The sequence below is a fragment of the Galeopterus variegatus genome, unplaced genomic scaffold (genome assembly GCF_000696425.1).
Source record: "Galeopterus variegatus unplaced genomic scaffold, G_variegatus-3.0.2 Scaffold420, whole genome shotgun sequence".
Taxonomy (NCBI): Eukaryota; Metazoa; Chordata; class Mammalia; order Dermoptera; family Cynocephalidae; genus Galeopterus; species Galeopterus variegatus.
In genome coordinates, this window is record NW_007726531.1 from 172,937 (window position 1) to 189,585 (window position 16,649).

The window sequence follows — 16,649 nt, forward strand, 5'->3', positions numbered from 1 at the left end:
TTCAAAGGTGGACCAGGCGACCCCAGAGCCTGAGCTGTGGTCTTTTCATGAGCAAATATGGAAAGGGTGCAATATAGCTGTAAGGTGTATGTTTCTTTAACTTTTTATTATAGGAAATTTCAAACACACACAAAGAAAAGAGGACAGTATAATGAATTCCCAGAACCCTTCACCCAGTTTCAGCCATTATCAACTCAGGTTATAGGTGATTTCAAGACAAATAGGGAGGACCTATCCTCATGTAAAGGGCTGTGGTGATGGGAGCAGCTACATCAGGGTGTAAATCAGTCTGTCACACATTACTCTGGGCTTGTGTCTGTCGCTTATTTGAAAATTGACTTTCTACGGCACTTCTTCCCATTTCAAATTGTTATAGTAGTCACTGATTCAGCTTATGCAGAAATTGTGACTTCACACCAAAGGGAAATGAGACTACGTAGAGAACAGCAGGTTCTAGATGCTATCTGTAAGTGCTGGATTCTTCAGTGCCAGTTATATTATGACAAGGATAGCAAACATGTTAATGTCTTCAACTTGGCTGAGCCTAAGAAAATGGAATCGACAACTTAAAATGCACACATATATACAAAGCATGATGGCTGACATGTTTAGATTTAATAAAGAGAAGACACACATGGGAAAGGAGCGAGAAACATAGGCAGGAAGGAAGCTGGTGGGAAGGGGTCAGCACTGTCCAGGACAGCAGAGTGACATCACAGGGCACTTTTGTTAGGTGCTGACTTAAGAACTGACCCCCTGCAAAAGATCCCTGCACTTTTTCGTTTAACCCTCACAACAAAAAATAAACCCACTAACACATGTTAAAGAGACTTAACATTAAAAGAAAATGGAGTGAACCTGCTGGTCATTAGGAAAGCTTTAGAATTCCAGCCCATACCCTCTTCTACACCAGGTTCTTGAAAACTCTCTTAAAGACAGAATAATTGAAAGGATATTACTTATAGGGCTGACTGGTTAGCTCACTTGGTAGAGCATGGTACTGACAACACCAAGGTCAAGGGTTTGGATCCCCTTACTGGCCAGAAGCCAAAAAAAAAAAAAAAAAAAAAAACTCCAGATTTACCTATAGAATTCCTCTTGTTTCTTCCTGTAGTCTAGCTTGTGGCTCTTGGATTTTACTACAAATAAAGTAAAGCCTTCACTGGAGTTTTCAATCAAACATTTAAAAATTGTTTTAAGGGCTGAGCCCGTGGCGCAATCGGGAGAGTGCAGTGCTGGGAGCACAGGAGCGCTCCTGCTGCGGGTTCGGATCCTATATAGGGATGGCCAGTGCGATGCGCTTGCTGGCTGAGCATGGTGCAGCCGGTCACAAAAAGGACAAAAAAATAAATAAATAAATAATTGTTTTAAGAAATACCTTTAAAAAATCTCATTTAGTAACTTACATATTTCTTAACTATGATTAATTTCTCTGACCTTTTCTAGATAGGAACTAAAGGCAATGAGGGGAAAGAATTGGGATCCCAACAGAATCCATGAAAACAATGGATCCATCTGGAAATCTTGACAGCTGGAGTCTTTCATTTGCATAACATTGTTTCTTAATTTAATTTTTTCAAGTGGATGAAGTGCTTATGAAATTCACTGGGCCGATAACCCTGGAGACTTGAATCATTCAGCCAGGAAATAGTAACTCAAAGCAGGTCAGGTTTCTTGCGGCAGTCAAGGCTTGGGAGCATCTGGTTCCATTTCAGTGCTAGGATGCTTCCACCTAAGATGTTATGTGACTTGAGTTTTATCAAGTTAATTGCCACAGAGATCCCCAGAGAGGGTGATGGGCATACTTGTAGGGTTTTCGAAATAAATAATTTTTTTAAAGTGGTAGCATTTAGAGGGAAAGAATAAAATAATTTTGGAACGAATCCATTACAATTACCCTGCTCAAGGTCATCATCATCATCATCTCTTGCCTGGTTGCCTTGCTTCTGCTTCCTTGCAATTTAAACTCAACGCAGAAGCTAAAGAAATCCTTAAAAAAAAAAGTCTTATCATCTCATTTGCCTCTTCAGGACCCTCCAAATGGTTTCCTACTTTGCTCAGAGTTCTTACAGTGGACCAGGAAGCCCTGTGAGATCTGTGGCAGCCCTCTCCCCAGCTCCCCACACATTCCATAACATGTCACACCCCATCCCCACCTCTCTACCCCAGCCCCAGCATCCCCTTTGCTGTTCTGTGGACATGCCAAGCATGCTCTCAACCCAGAGACTTTGCAATTATGCCCAGAACACTCTCTGTCAGTTATAAACTTGGGTAACTCTTAAGGTCGGTTCAAATGTGCGACTCTATGCTACACTGTCTGCCACCTCAATACTCTGTATCTCACTGATCCCATTTCATTTTCTCCTTAGCACCTGCAGCACATATTACCATCTGTCATGCTAGATATTTATTATTTTCCTTATGTTAATTGCACATATTCTAAGTCCAATGTTTCTGTTTATTTACTCTATTATGTTCTTAAACATAAATATCTGTATAAAAAGACAAGTACTTTAGCATGCTCTCCCTCCCCATGCTCATCATGTTGGTATTATCTAGGACTTTAGTTCTGTGTTAATATGAATATGTTTTTCTTTTCTTTGGTTAATAAATTAATAAGCTTATGAAGTTATTTAGTTTCTTTAATTCCCATATCTCTTGCAATATCCTTCTGGATTTTTTTATCTTCCCATTTGAGTATATCTTGCAAGAATATTTCCAAAATGCATGTTCTGAGGATTCCTCTGCTTGAAAATGTGGTTCTAACATTTAAGTGGCCATGGGCTGCATATAACATTCTCGGTACAAAGTTTTTTCTTCAATATTTTGAAAATATTCCTCTACTTTCTTTTGTGTCCAGTGTTACTTTTAAGGGATCTCCTATCAGTCCAATTAATTTTTTATAGGTGGTTGTATTCAATCTTATTTTTACCAGATATTATTGTCTTTAACATAATTTATCTAGGAAAGGATTTTTCCTCACCAGTCCTTTTTGAGATGACATGATCACTTTATTCATTTATTTTATTTTTAATTTATTTTTTAAAATTCAAACATAATTGTACATATCTGTGGGGTACAGTGTTGAATATCAATAGCTGTGTGCAATACATGATCCTCAAATCAGGATAATTACTATGTTTATCATTATACAATGTAATCATTTTTTGTGGCCCTTTACCAATTTCTCGCTAACTTCCCCCTCCCCCTTCCCCACTTCTGGTGACCTCAATTTCATTCTCACCTTTTGAAAGTTCAACTAATTATTGTGACTGTTGGATTAGCCTTTCTTTCTTTTTTTGTTTATTTGTTTATTTTTTTTAGCTCCCACTTGTGAGTGAGAACATGTGGTATTTCTCTTTCTGTGCCTGGATTATTTCACTTAACATAATGCTAGATATTTACTTGCCTATTGTCTCTCCTAGACTGGAAACTCTACAAGGACAGAGGCTGGGTTTTGTTTACTGCAACATCTCCAGCTCCTGGAGTAGTGCTTGGCCCTATTCATAGTCATTGTGTGTCAAATGAAAGAATGATATGGATGTTAATAATGATAAGCTAGCTGATTGCACACACGTGCCAGGCACTGTTCTAATTGCTTCACATGCATTAACTCATGCAACCCTCACAATGGCCCTTTGAGGAGGTACTGCTATTCTACTATAGTATGGGTGGGGAAACTGAGATGCAGGAGGTTAGGTGCATGGGCTAGATGCACAACAAACAATTAAATAAACTACCAAATTGGAAAGGGTCTTTGAGATCATTGACTAACTCACTCCCTTTAATTTAAGGTGGGAAAACCATGTCCAGGAGAGTTGCTCATGAAAAGAGTGGCAGCTGTGACCTCCTCTCTGTGTGTTCTTCCCAGGCCTCTGCCAGCTGCAGAACGACCAAAGCCCAACTCCTTCTAGTAATATCACCATGCTGTCTCCATACAACTGGAAGTGCTTAGCAGAATACCTGGCACACAGTAAGCACTCAACAAGTAATTTTGGGGAAAAAATGAATGAGAGATGGTAGAATTTTTGGAAGCCAAGAATTCTCAGCAGGCTTGGCAGTGCAATCAAGCCCACTTTCAAAGTTCATGAGGATTCCCATCTGAGCTCACTCTCCACAGAGGCCTCTCTTGGGGGAGCAAGTGCTATATTTGTGAACACTCAGCTTTGCGGTAACCTCCCCAGGCACAGCAGATGGTTGGGCAGAGATTCTAGAGAGCAACCTTTAAAGCAACCTGTACTAAGAGCCAACTGGGATGTGCAGCTTTATGCATATAAATATCCCACTGTCCATCCATCTTTCCTACTCTGGCCCATCTCTGGAAACCGAGGTCGATGCACATTTTAGCCTGATTTCACTGGACTCAAAGTGTGCGTGTGTGTGTGTGTGTGTGTGTGTGTGTGTAGTCGACGTGCTGGTAGGTGTGTCAGAGGATGTGTGAGTGGGTGTCAGCAGGTGTGCTGGTGGGCATGAGGGGAGAAGGGCAGTAAGGGAGGGCTCCACGAGTGTGATCGATTCTGGATACTTCCAACCCTCATGCTATGTCCGCTGTCGCCTTGTCTGAATGCCTCTGTATTCCTGTTAATAAAACACTCCTCTCTTCTCTCCAAACTCTCCATCTCCATTTTTCCTCAGAATGACACTGAAGAAGTGCTTATGCATGCATGGTTTTAAGTGAAATGCCACAACAACAGTTAACCAGAGACCCAGCCCCTTCCCAGTCTTCCCAGCACCCTGCCCTGGGCTTTTACCAAACCAAGAAGCATCCAAACACCATCCCTTCGGACGTGACCCAAGTGCTCACTGTCCAGCACCACCTTGGCCAGGTGAGCTGGCCACTGCTGGGTGTGGCTGCCAGTCTGCAAGGTTCCTAGGAAACAGTGGCTGATGGCCAGCTGTTAGCAGGATACAATCGGAGGCACAGTGGTGGGTGCACTTTCCAGCTGGTCACCCTCATGAAGAGTTTGGGGATCATCACTCTGAGATGTTGCATTTCCCTTCAACTACCGGGATGTGAAGAGGAAGTTTTGCTGGTGATGAAATACCAGACATCTTCCCCTCCCAGTATAAGTATCAGAGACAAAGACCTCCAAGACCCTGATTTCGAGTCCAGGCAGAAAGAGCACAGTTGCAGTTCTGCATGTGCTCATCTTGCTCTCACAATATTGTGCTTAAAAACCCTGACAGGTAGAAAATATTTGCAAACTATTTATCTGACAAGGGATTAATATCCAGAATATGCAAGGAACTTAAACAACTCAACAGTAAATAACAAATAACTCTCTAACTTAAAAATGGGAAAATGACCTGAATAGACATTTCTCAAAAGAAGACATACAAACGGCCAACAGGTATATAAAAAAATGTTCAGCATCACTAATCATTAAGGAAATACAAATCAAAACCACAATAAGATATCATGTCACTCTAGTTAGAATGGCTCCTATCATAAAGACAAAAAATAACAAATGCTGACAAGGATATGGAGAAAAGGAAACTCTTATAAACTGTTGGTGGGAATGTAAATTAGTACAGCCATATGGAAAAGAAAATGGAGGTTCCTTAAAAAACTAAAAATAGAACTACCACATGATCGAGCAATTCCACTACTGGGTATTTATCCAAAGGAAAGGAAATCTTTATACTGAAGAGATATCTTTATCCCCCATGTTTATTGCAGCACTACCCACAAAAGCCCAAATATGGAATCAATGCAAGTGTCCATCAGCAGATGAATAGATAAGGAAAATATGGTGCATATACACAATGGAATACTACTCAGCCATAAAGAAAATGAAATCCTGTAGTTCATGGCAACATGGACGAGCCTGGAAGACAATATGTTAAGTGAAATGTCAGGCACTAAAAGATAAATACTACATGTTCTCACTCATGTAGGAGCTAAAACAACTGAGCTCATAGAAGTAGACAGTAGAATTAAAGTTACTAGAGGGGGGAAGGAATAGGGAGAAATTGTCTAATGAATACAAAATTACAGCTAGATAGGAAAAGCAAATTCAAGTGTTCTATAGTAGTGCTAGGTGTCTATAATTAGCAATAATTTACCATAGATTTTCGAATGACTAGAGGAGAGGAGTTCAATATTCTCAACACAAAGAAATGGTAAATGTTTGCAGTGATGGATATGCTAATTACCCTGATTTGATCATAACTCATAGTATACATGTATTGAAACATCACTCTGTATCCCATAAATATGTACAATTATTACATGTCAATTAAAAAAAGCACTTTAAAAGTCTTTAAAAAAAAATCAGGGGCTGGCCCAGTGGCACACTGCTACAGTGCGCTGCTTGGGAGCGCGGTGGCGCTCCCGCCGAGGGTTTGGATCCCACATACAGACCGGTTCCCGCTCACTGGCTGAGCGAGGTGCGGGCGCAGCACCGAGGGTTGCGATCCCGTTGCCGGTCCGGTACGGGCACGACACTGAGGGTTGCAATCCGTTGCCGGACACAAAAAAAGACAAAAAGGAAAAATAAAAAACAAAAACAAAAAACAAAAAACAAACAAACAAAAAAAATCAATTCCAATGGAGTTAATTGGAATAAATTGGTTGGATAAATAAATATCTTTAGAATTTAAAAAATCTGACAATTTTTAATTGTGGTATTCAAAAGTATGATATTTGATTATCCATGGGTTTAACACTGTACACTGTTGTCTTATATAATCAAATCTTTTAACCTGAAATGTTTTCTCTGAATTTTAAAGATTGTTAACATTTATAACAATAATTTATTAAGTACACTGTTGTAAGAACTATAAGTATATTACCTCTTTTTATTTGCTTTCATTTTACCAATGGGGACACCAAGGCTCAAAGCAGCATAAGTAACATGTCTAAGGCCACCAGTGGGTGAAGCTGGGATTGGAAGGCAGGCAATCTTTCTCTCTGCAGCCTGTGCCTTAACCATGTGCTACCCTCATTATCATTAAACACCACATTACTGTGCTTACATCTTGAGGAAAGCCCAGCTTTGGGAATGCTTAAGTTCTTTTTGCAACAAGCAAAGCTGCCCATAATATCTCACTTACAGCTAAGTGGAGTGGACTCTTGGTAGCACCGGAATCTGATTCTTCAAAACCACTGTTGGTTCTTTCTAAAAGCTGTGAAGACACAAAGAAAACAACAGTATATGAGTCTAATTTTGCAAAAGGAATGGTACTTTCTGAATACTAATGTTGGCATAAATGAAAAAGGACACTTCAGAAACTTAAATTAGGCAGCTTATCAGCAGTATAAGAAATCTGATATAGCATATCTAAAACAAATATGCTAACTAAATATTTAAACTTCTATATCATCTCAGCATTTGCTATTCAAAAGAAGGCTTTCATATTTGACAAGATGTTCAGCCTCACCGATTCAGAAAAGTAATCGTGTTAAATCCATTTTCACCTAGCAAATTGGTAACAATGAAAATATCATATCCAGTGTTTATTCCATTATCAAGCACACATTTACTGGAGTAGGGTGTTGAAAAAGACAAACAGGCTCCTGCTGTTATGATGCTTACATTTTAGAAAAAGTATAGACAAATGAATAAATGTACAAATGAGAAAATATCTGGAAATGACAAAAATAAAATAGGATGCTGTGATATGGAGTGACTGGGAGGTTACTTTATAGCAGATGGTCAGGAAAGGCCTCTCTAAGGAAGTGACATTTGAAGTGAATCCTGAATACTAAGAAGAATTAAATCAGACAAAGGTATGACAGGAGAGTATTCGGGAGGAGAGAGTAGTCAATGAAATGCGTTGAGTGGGGATGACCATGGTGAGTTCAAGGAAAAAAAAGGCCACTATGACCAGGGCATGGTGTTGGCAAAGGTGTCAGGAAAATGACATTCTCATGGACTTTTGGTGCAGGAACAAATTGTTAAAACCTTTCTGAGCAATGTGTGCATACCTTTGACCCTAAGAATTAATTCCCAATAGACAATTCAACAAGTGCACAAGGATGCATGTGTAAAGAAATTAATTCATTCCACAAATACTTAATGAACAATTACCATATGCCCAGACATGGTTCCATACACTGAGGAATCAATAATAAACAAAGTATTAAAAAAATCTATTTTCTGGGCCGGCCCGGTGGCGCACTGCTACAGTGCACCGCTTGGGAAGCGCGGTGGCGCTCCTGCCGAGGGTTCGGTTCCCACATACAGACCGGCCGCTCACTGGCTGAGCGAGGTGCGGGGGCAACACCGAGGGTTGCAATCCCGTTGCCGGTCCCGGTCCGGTATGGGTGCGACACTGAGGGTTGCGATCCGTTGCCGGACACGAAAAAAGACAAAAAGGAAAAAAAAATCTATTTTCTCATTTATGGGGGAACATCCAATAAAAGAAAGAATTTATGTAGTCTATTAGAAAGTGTAAGGTGCTCTGGAGAGAAGTAAAGCAGAGAAGTAGGGTCTGGAGGGCCTGAGGGGAGGTCAGTTTGCAACTGTAAATAGGGTGATCAGGGACAGCCTGGCTGAGTAGTGATGGCCGAGCAGGCTTGTGGGAGATGAGAGAGCTTTGTGATCTGGGGAAAGAGCATTCCATGCACAGGGCCGGCAATCGCCGAGACCCTCAGGGGTAGGTGTGCTTAAGAGCATCAAGGAGGCTAGAGCAAAGGAAGTGAGGATGAGAACGGCAGGAAAGGGAGCCAGGGAGGCGGTGGCAGTGGTGGTGGGTGTGTCAGAAAGAGCCTTGCAGGTGGTTGTAAGGATTTGGACTTTGATCCCTCGTGAGACAGAAATTCACTGGAGCATTCTGAGCGGAAGAGTAACAGGATCTAACTTTGAGACTCTAGGGAGGCGAGCATGGAAGCATGGAGACCACTGAGGAGCTGAGGCAATAGTCTAAGGGAGAAATAACAGTGGTTTAGAGCAGCAGGAAGCAGTGGGAATGGAGAGAAATAGTTGGATTGTGGATATTTTGGGAGGTAGAATCAACAGGATTTGCTGATGGATTAAACATGCACGTAAGAGAAAGAGAGAAGTCAAGGATGACTCCTGGGTTTTTGTCCTAAGCCAGTGGAAGGATGGAGGTGCCATGAACTACAGTGGAGAAGACTGTGAGTGGAATCTGTGTACTGGGAAAGAGAGGAAGTTCCATTTTGGAATTGTTAAGTTTGAGATGTTTATAAAGCATCTAAAAGTACATCTTAACCAAGCAACAGTTGTACGCATGGGTTTGGAGCTCAGGGTGTTTATAGCCAGAGAATTGGAAGAGATGAGCAAGGGGGTAAAGTAAACAAAGAAGAGATGGGGTCCCAGGACTGAGCGCCCGGGCACTCAATATTAAGAGTCGGAGGGATGAGGAGGAACCAGTAAGAAGACTTAGACTGAGCGGGTGAGCTAGACGGAACACCAGGAGAGTGTGAGGTTCTGGAAATCAAGTGAAGGCGTTTCAAGGAGAGAATGAGCGGTCATGTCAAATGTCCTGATAGGTCAAGTAAAACAAGGCCTGAGAACTGACCACTGAGTTTAGCAAAATGGAGAAGGCTATTAGTCGCTCTGATAGGAGCAATTTAGCAAAATGCTATTTATATGAAAAATGGAAAAAAGTAAATAACTAGCAATAGAGAGAGCTTAAATAGATTGTAGTGACATATATTAGCCCTTCAGATAAATCGTCCCTTTTTATCTTGCCTTTATGTTCTTCTTTGTACAGTAATGCATCCAAAAGGAACGCAAACCAAACATCCAAAGCCTTGATGTGTGGTGAATATGGTGGTGGTCAGCGTCCACTCCAGCCTCCTGACTGGTGGGCTTGCGCTGCCCTCTAGTGCAGAGACTGGACACCTAAAAATTGTCTTTCCTAGACTCTGTTGAGGGTTACAGATGTGATTTAAGGTCTGCCAATCAGATGCACTAACACGAACTTCTGAAGACAGAGTGAGGCAGAGGAAATCTATGTGATTTCTGATAGTGGGCACAGTCATGGAGACTTTTGTTTGTTTACCTTTGAGCTTTCAGTGCCACTAGCTTAATGAGGGTGGAGAAGCAAGAAGAAGGATGGGATGCAAGGGTCCATCTTTTGGCAGCATGGATCAAGCAGAAGCTGTCTGGCTCTAGGGGCTATAGCAATGGTGGTGACAAAACTGTCCCCACACGTCAGCTAGGGTGATGTGTCTATGGAGTCAGTCACTCCAGCAGCTACTTTCTGCTGCTCTCTCTCTCTGATCATGGGGAAGGGGCAGCCCCCTGGCAGTCCAGTTCATCAGTTCAGGCTTATTTCTGGAGGGCCAGCCTATGATCCACTTTTCTAGACCTTCCAATAAATAATCTTGTAAACACCTATTTTTAATAATCAAATCTTTTCCTGCTTAAAATAGCTAGCATGGTTTCTGATTCCTACAAATGAGGCCTGAATGATTCAAAGAGTAATACAGGTTTTTATAGAAGTTTCCTTAATGGGGGTGGTGAAGGGGAAATTATAGCACCCCAAACACTGGAAAGCGAAACTTCTACTTTACCCATTTTTCTCCCTGAAAGCCCTAAACTTTTGAGATGGAAAACACATTTTACAGCCATGTGTGGAATGACACTATTTTCATTTTATAAAAAATTTGTATTGACATGACTATATATGTAGATAAAAAGCCTAGAAATACATGCCTTATACTGTTTAACACAAAAACCTAAAAGTGGGATTATAGATTATTTTTATTTTCTTCTTTATATTTCCTGATTTTTTTTGCAGTGAATGTATATTGTATGGTAATCAGAAAATCAGTATTTCTGATTTGGAAAAAAGCTATTAACCTTCCATTTAATTTAATAGAATGATGTCCACAGATCGTCACATAGATGCAGAACTCCTTTCTAGTCAGTGCATGTGGAACAAATGCTGTGATGTTAGGATTCTTTGGTTAAACCAAATAACAGTATAAAAATTACCATCTGAAAGCACAAAATTTCAAGTTTGCATATAATGCAATACAAATGGTTCTACTGGATGTATGTGAGACTTTGTGTTTGCTTCTTATTAGCGTGAGAATAGAACTTGGAACTTAAACAATCTAAGATATGTTAGAATTATGAGAGTAAGTTTAATTTTAACTTCTAAGCAAATAATTTTAAAGCCAGTCTCTCTTACATAGTTGGATTAAAAGTAGCCCTAACTGCTTGATAAGTCTGGAAAACAGCTGTTCGTTTTGTTTTGCAACATTATCACCTGCAAGACTTCCTGGAATTGATGGTGTGTACCAACTCGAAATCCTGTCCTAGAATGAACTTGTAATCAAAGGAACACAGAATCATTTCCTTCGCTATCATAAACACGATGAACAGGGACGAGAAGACAACGTACTGTTTATAGCTATAAATTGGGCACATTCCCTGAAGATTTATTATGGAAGAGGATTTTTCCGCATACATACTTTGATCATTCTAACAGCATGTGTTGCTTTACTTCACTCATTCACCAAATATTTGCTGAGTGTCATTATGTGCAGGACCCTGGGGTAGGCACCAAAATTCAACTGTGCAGTGAGCAGAAGTGACCGCTGACCTGATAGAGCTTACAGGCTCGATCAGTAGGGAACCCACAGAAATTAACAGGTAATTCAAACAAGGAGGAGGCAAGAGCTAGAATGGAGAAATGCAAAATGCTATGAGAACACAAAGAGGTACCTTTGTGATAAACTTGGTGTTAAAGAAGACTTCCGTGTAAAGCAGCATCTAGCCTGAGACTTGGACAGTAGGAGTTGGCCAGGCAGAGAGAAGGGAAGAAGAGCATGCAAAATCTGTGAGTACAACAAATTTGGAAAATTTTTAGAAGCTCAATGAGACTAGAGTAGTACGTAGGGGCAAGGAAGGAATGAAGACCAAGGAGGATGGAAATGTAAGCAGAAGATAGGTTAGGTATATGGTGATCATAAAATCATTGTCCAATCCAGGGCATTTTTGAGAATGTCCCAGGACAATGGTTGTAAACCAGGACACAAATCAGAAGAGGCATGAGCATGATCAGATTTTGGGGATTTATTAAAAACATTTTGGCCACAGAATGGAAAATGAACTGCAGTGTTGCTGGTGGCAGGGACTGCAACCCTAGAAGCAGGGAGACCAGTTAGGATATTTCAATTATGGGATTTCTAAATTATAAATTAATAAGTCAGTGAGAAATGATGGTGACCTGAACTACAGAAAAGGCAATGGAAATGTAGGAAATTGAGTGTATTCAAGAGTTTCATTCACTTCCTTATTCATTCATTCAATAATTATTTATTGAGCATTGTGGTAGGCACTGAGATTACAGCTTAATAGGGTCCCCACCTACATAGAGCTTTAGACTAGAAGGTGTAATGGACACAATTCATTGACTGAACATTAGAGGAAGGGAAAAGAGTAGGGTCAGGGATGACACCAGTTTCCTAGCTTTGGTAACAGAGTGGATTGTGATGCCTTTTTTCTTCCTTTAAGATAAGAAACAAAGGGAAGAAGCAAGATCAGGGGAGAGAAAGACATGTTGAGTCTTGGTTTGAAGTGCTGCAGGGACATTCAGGGGAGATGTCTAGTGGACAGCTGGATGTAAGGTGTGAGGCTCAGAAGAGAGATCTGGGCTAGTCGTGGATTTGGGAATCATCAGCAACAGCTGACCCCTGAAGCCCCACTGTGGACGAGACTGCCCAGGGAGACTGTGTAATGAGAGGAGGGAAAGGGGCCTAGGACAAAACCCTCAGGAACTCCACTATTTCAGGGTTTGGAAGAAGAAAAGAGTCTGCAAAGGGAATGGAGGAGTGGACAGAGAGGCAGGAGGAAAACCAGGAGAGTGAAACGATGATGACAATGATGGTGGCGGTGGCAGTGATTACCATGACCATGCAGGTGGTGGTGGTAAACGATGACAATGAAGATTCTCACTGACAGCAGCAGCCAAAGATTATCAAACCTTTACTATGAGCCAAGCACTCTCCTAAGGAGAGCGGATCAACTCAGTCAATCCCTGAGTAATCCATTAAGAAACTTGCTCAGGTTCACACAGCTCAGGACAGATCAGGGAACTAGACGCAGGATTAACTCAAAACCCATGTTCTTTACCGCACACAACAAACAATGCCTTCCATACAACTGAAGAGCTGAAACTTCCTCCTGATATTTCACAAAAATCAGCAGAGATGGGGCTCAGGTAACAAAGAGAATTGTGGTTTGGTGTTTTTTCTTTTAAGTATGTGGGGTTTTTTGTCTCCAACTTTAACAATTCCCTTTAATCTTTGAGATTTTCCTTTTCATTTCCTAAGAAGCGGTAAGTACTTAGCCACAAAACTATCACTGGAGCTGTTAATTGGAATCTAGCTCCTCTAAGTATTCCCCTTCCTTTAGTGATTCTTCTTCATTAATTAAGAAGACAATGTGGAAAGGGGGGGGGGGGGGAAGCAATTTGCAAGTCATTCACTACTGGCATTTACAATTTGAATGAACTTTTCTTTCTAATTGAAGATTTGGTCCTAAACATATGGAGTCCAAGGGAGGAGGCAGATATTCAGCTCTGCTCAGATACTCTATTCTGCACAAACGTCTCAGGGAAGGCATATGGGGGCCAGAGAGAGTCAGAGAGCTCATACCATGACTTATTATATGAACTCATAATTCAGCTTGTGGTCTGTAATATTACTGGAAAATAACATTGCTCTACAGAGATCAACTTCAACCCACCTTGTCAAAATCAGAAATGAAATGACTCTGTTGAAACACAACTATAGCTAAGAATACATGCCAAAGAGGCAGTGTCATAAAAAGCAATGAGTTCTGCACACACGGCTTGTAATTCTAAATCAGAGAATACAATCTCACGTTGAATATAAAACACTGGTTACAACTTTCTCTTAAGAATACTTCCAATTCATATATCCTCATGCTCATCATCAACATTTACACAACCCATGCATTCACACGCTAGTTTTCACAATGAACTACTCTCATAAATCCCAGGTCCACATCCAGTGTCACTATAAACTTCTTTTACACTCTTTCCTAAGATTGACTTGGTCCTCTGCTTAAACAATCTATTACAATGGATGCCTTAACAAAACCTTTATCTGAACTACTTAATCTTATTCCTTATCATGTCCGATATCCCCAAATTGCTTATTTTCTCAATCAATCATTTACGAAGCTTCCATGTAAAATCTAGCTTGACCCCACCTCTTCCCCCATAGTCTCCTCCTACCATCATGCGTTTGCAAGACTTTCCTTGAGAAAAAAAAAAAAAAAAACAGAAGAATTGGGATTAAAGCTACTTCTACCTCCTACCAACAAGTGAAGATGGGTTCCTGAAGTGGGAATGGAGAGAAGGGAGATAACAAGAGAACAAGCTGACTTTGCAACCATCTTATTTGTAAAACATGAACTCTCTTGGTCACCTGGGGGGTTGGCTGGGATGTTCAATAGATTTTTTGGCCTGAGAAAATTATTGTATTTGAGATTACAATAATTCTTATGGCATTTTCTAAACCTGGAGGTATTTCCACAGGACTGAAGGGCTCACACAAAGAGCATCCCAATGTCTTGGATTTAAAAGCAGCAAACGTAATATAAGGCTAAGTTTAAGCTGCTTCTTCTACAAAGTGAATCTGTGATAAAATCAGGAACAAATATGAACTCAATGGTGAGCCAACTGACCACTAGGTTAACAAAATAGTAATCTTATCATCCATATTTGTGAGGGAATATGTAAATATTACACTTGAGCTGGAAACCCAAGGTTTATAAATAATGTAGATTATGACTGGCTACTTGAAAACATGGCAGGAAAAAATTCAGGGTTCTCAAGAGACCTTAAGCTCATCTAAACCAGTTTTTAAATGTGTTATTTAAGAAAACAGAACATAAGTATGGCTTGGACTGTAAAAACAGTACAGTGCAGTGGGTGGGTCTGTGAGGTCACCATCTCTCTTGTTGCTTCTGGTTAGACTGTGACTACACAACTAGTTTCCACAAATTAGGAGAACAGGAGGAGATAGAAAACCAGTCAGAAAATATCCATGGAGACCATGTAAAGGAGATGCTTTGAAGAGAGGTTGAAAATGGGTTTCTTGGGGCTGGCAAGTTAGCTCAGTTGGTTAGAGCAGGGAGTTGTGACACTAAGATCAAGGGTTCAGATTCCCATAATGGCCAGCTGCCAAAAAAAAAAAAAAAAAAAAGAAAGAAAAATGGATTTCTTTATCTTTTAGCGGTGAGGACTGAGTGGTGTCTTTGAGGGTATGAAAGGCTGGAAGCAGGCCAAGGCCTCTGGAAAGTCAGCACCTCTGTCAGAGATTCTATTTCACATTCCTCTTGTCTGTGCTTACACTGTTCAGGTGACCTCGTGGCCACTCCTAAGTCAGCTGTGCAGCCAGCACTGGTCAGGCTGCAACCCAGCCCTGGCTCAGTCCAGAAGTGGGGCTGGGTCTGCAGAAGTTTCAGACCACCCAGCTGTGTCAACACCCTCTGTTCAGGGGGCCTGGTTAGAGCTCAGAAGACCCCACAGGCCTTTCAGTCTCAGAACTGACAGGATAAACTAGGCCAAGTTGGACCTCAGTGGACTCCAGGCCTTTCTGCATATCCACAAATACTCCCAGGTCCAGCCCAAAGCAAACCATCCTCCCCACGATGGCACATCAGTAACAGCAGTGATTCTCTCTCATGATTCTGCTCACATCCCTTCACAGCTATTAGAAGAAGCCGAGTTGCCTGAAATTGTTATTAACAACAATTACCAGAAACTCAGTGGTTTCTAGAAATGTATGAATCTAAAGTAATTTAATTTTTGTCTCTTCCCCACCCCAATTCCATGAGTAGGAACCACTACCTTTCTATACTTGTGTAAGTCAAGGTCTATGCAACTTTAAAAGGGCAATAACACACATGAAGGAGGGTGCTACTGGAAGCTTAGCTAGATTAAGTCTCCATTTCTTCTTGCGAGCTGATTTTGATGACTCTGCTTATCTCCTCCCTCCAGTGTGTGTTTAGTTCCTGGTGATTTCCTTGCCAATTAAAAGGCAGACGAGCCTGTAGCGTGTATAAGGAAAAGCTAATGAAATCCACTGTGAAGATAAAGCCAAATGCAAGATGCAAAATGCATCGTGTTTAACTGTCTTGCAAGAGCCTTAAAAATATGTATATACTCTCACCCCATTAACCTACTTCAGACACTCTATCCTTAGAAAGTTTTAAGCCCAAAGCCATTCAATAATGAAACAGTATGAACAACCTAAACTGTAGAAGAACAGCTAAGTTATGGTTGATCCAATAATTAAATATTATTTAGCCAATAAAAAATGTTTACCAAGAGTTTTTAATAGCATTGGGAAAGGATTATATTGTAATATTTTACAGAAAGAAAACAGTGTGCAAAGTTGTATTTTCAACATTACCTCATATACATAAAAAATAAAATTCATGGATGAGGAGACTTGAAGGAAATGTACCAAAAGGTTAATAAGGATTGTTTGGGGGTGGTGGTGTTTTAATTTTCTGTTTCCACTTTTATACATATCCCAAACTTCCAACAACAAATACATATTACTTTAATAAAGAATAAGATAAATTTCTATTTAAAAACGAGATAGTTGAACCAGATGGTTTCTAAGGTCTCTTTAGCTAGGTTCTGTACCACATCCAGTCAAAATTTAAGAGGTCAATGTTTTTATGACT

General features: G+C 40.6%; 1 protein-coding gene across 2 annotated transcripts in view; it reads right to left on the reverse strand.

Annotated features, from left to right (window-relative positions):
* The window catches only part of ANKRD44 (ankyrin repeat domain 44), a 183,692-nt gene that overhangs the window by 29,377 nt on the left and 137,666 nt on the right, over positions 1-16,649 (reverse strand). For both annotated transcript variants that reach the window (XM_008568521.1, XM_008568520.1), the window contains exon 16: positions 7,057-7,128. In XM_008568521.1, the coding sequence (XP_008566743.1) occupies positions 7,057-7,128 (72 nt within the window). The remainder of the gene's footprint in view (positions 1-7,056; positions 7,129-16,649) is intronic.